The 2658-nt window shown below is 25.8% G+C and overlaps 1 protein-coding gene across 1 annotated transcript; it reads left to right on the top strand.

Moving 5' to 3' along the window:
* Nucleotides 1–202: 202 nt before the first annotated feature.
* ENU1_118410 (hypothetical protein) lies at nt 203–1705 on the top strand (the record flags this gene model as incomplete). The annotated part of the gene is made up of 1 exon (XM_008859753.1): nt 203–1705. The coding sequence occupies one exon, from the start codon at nt 203–205 to the stop codon at nt 1703–1705; it is 1503 nt and encodes a 500-aa protein (XP_008857975.1).
* Between the last annotated feature and the right edge of the window lie 953 nt (nt 1706–2658).

Here is a 2658-nt window from a genome sequence, read left to right as displayed (position 1 = left end):
TGAAGAAAGCATCTAGAAAGAAGAAGTAAAGAAAATAAGGATGATGTATCTCTCTTTAATGGTTTTTTTTAATGAAAAAGGAAAATTTAATATAAGAGATAAGAAAAAAGAAGGAAATATAAAAAAGAAATAATATTTTTAGAAAAGACAAAAAGAGAATGAGGATTTGATATCTCATCTATTAATCAAAATTATACAAAGTATGACAATACAAGCCATCAGCGGAATTGTTTTATTAGCTAAAGATTCAATTGATAAAACTGCACAAATATTGTATTCTACAGAAGAGTTAAGTAGTGAACAAGAAACTTTCATTATAACAACAGCATTTCCTGATATGATAACAAAACATCCAGATTATGTCTATTTTAATTATAAAACATCATTTTATGTTTCAGTGATTTTTGATGGACGGGATGAATGGGAACATAAAACACTCTCATTAGTTGGAATTTGTACAGTTCCATTTTTGCATCAAATTGGACATATTTTATTAACATTAGTACAAGCATATCAAGTACAAACAAGAATGGTTAATGAAGAATTATTAAAGAGTTTTATTCCACTAGGAAATGGAGCATTCCAACCAATTTATACATCAGCACCTACTGCACTTGCACTTATTAATCGACTTGATGTGAATATCATTTCATTGATTAAATTATTCTTATTAGAGTATAGAGTTTTGATTATTGCATCAAAGGAACAAGTGGCAGTATCTAGTGAAACTGTTTTATTTTTATTAAGTCTTGTTCCAGGAGTTTTCTTTGGGAAACCTGTAAATGAAGAAGTAGAGAAATTACAATTACCATTATCACTAAATTCAGAAGAACGAACAGTTTATATGCATTTAACAATGGATAATTTTTATAGAATAGGAGAAAGTAATGGAATTATTGCATGTGTTAGTTCACCATTAGTACTTCAGAGATCAGAAGATTATGATGTTGTAGTTGATTTATCAACAGGAAAATTTATTTATCGAGAGAATAATATCAGTAAAAGTGTTGAAGTAACTAAAACAGATAAAGTTTTTATTTTCAATGTTAAACAAGCTATGACTAAATATAGTCATGGAAATGGAAAGGGAAATGAAGGAAGTAATGAATGGGTATTTGGGGAAATGACAAATTACGTTCTTTCATTATTAAATGGACTTGCTCGAAATAAAGATATGTTCAATGGAAAACCATTCAAGATAACAGGAGAATTAGAAGAGGTTGGTGTTGATTATGGAAGAAGCTTTGTCACTGAATTTATAAGAACTAATGCATTCAAAGAGTGGCAAACTAAAATGGAAGCTAGTGGATGTATTAACAAGTCATATGAAAGAGTTCATCCTACATTTTCAGGTGATATTGGAAGTAATTCAGAAGATATGATTAAAGTCTATTTAAACAACGAGATTATTGTTACTGGAAGTGTTGCATTAAGTAATTTTAGTGAACGACTAGGAGCATGGAAACGAAAAAGAACAGAAGGAAAAGTGAATGAAAAGAAGGAAGAAATTGTACAAGAAAAAGTACAAAGTAGAAAAATTAATGAGTCTCCAAAGAAAGAAGACAAAATAAAAACATCTCAAAAGGAAGAGGAGGTTAAAGAAAATTTACACACAGAATCTAAAGAAAAAGATGATACAAAGAGACAAGAAGATAAAGAAAGTTTTGTTGATGTTGACCAGCCAATAGACTTCTTTTTCTCTTAAGAGATGAAACAAACAATGAAACAATTATATTGTTTTAATAATTTGGTTATTAATCACATTAACTACATGATTATTTGTTTTAATTCCAATAAAATAGAAAGAAGTATAACAGTCATAACAATTTTTTATTGATAACATTGTTTTTAGACTAATTTAAAGTCTAAAACTATCTATAGATGATAATTTGTTTATTGTGACTATTTTTTATTTAGAACAAAAGGATAATAAGAGATTATAAAACATAAGAAATCAATAAACAAAGACTATTTTAATAATTTATGAAGGAATAAAATTATAGTATAATGAATGATTGGTGGTGTATAACTCAGTTGTACTTCTTTTATAATGTCTTGAAATGGAGAAACAGACAATATTATTATTATTATAATGGATTATCAAAATTTATTAGAAAAATCTAATTTTATTGTTCCAAACATAAGAATTATTAAGTTTAGACAAGACTCTCTAATTCAACACCACTATAGAAAGAAGTAATTTTACCTCAAGAAGTAGTTTTCAACAATGAAAGAGAATTTTTAAAAATGAATGTGTTTGAAAAGTGAAGAAACTTTTATCTTTTCTGATTCTTTTGGTTGTTTATGTATCTAATTAAAAAGAATAGTAATTATTTTGATAAGTAAACACTGTGTTATCAATCAGGTTATTTCTCTCTTTAAATTATCTCATAATATTCTTATTAAAAACAATGTTATATTGTTTAAATTCTAATAAATAACACAATATCTGTAGTAATGCGTTGGATTTTAATTTATCTAAATGAAAATTAATATTCATTATTAATATCAATATGATTGAAGTGATAAATTCAAATCATGTTTAATAGAGTATTGATAGAAACAAATAATATTTATGTTTTGTAAAAAGGATGAATGAATTTGATTATCATTACATTTGTGTTTTAATTCTTTCTTATTATCAAATGTTATAAAAAA

The sequence above is a fragment of the Entamoeba nuttalli genome, assembly GCF_000257125.1.
Source record: "Entamoeba nuttalli P19 unplaced genomic scaffold asmbl_5060, whole genome shotgun sequence".
In the NCBI taxonomy this organism is placed as follows: domain Eukaryota; phylum Evosea; order Mastigamoebida; family Endamoebidae; genus Entamoeba; species Entamoeba nuttalli.
Note: the sequence above shows the minus strand (reverse complement) of the source record. Positions and strands in the feature narration are given on the sequence as shown.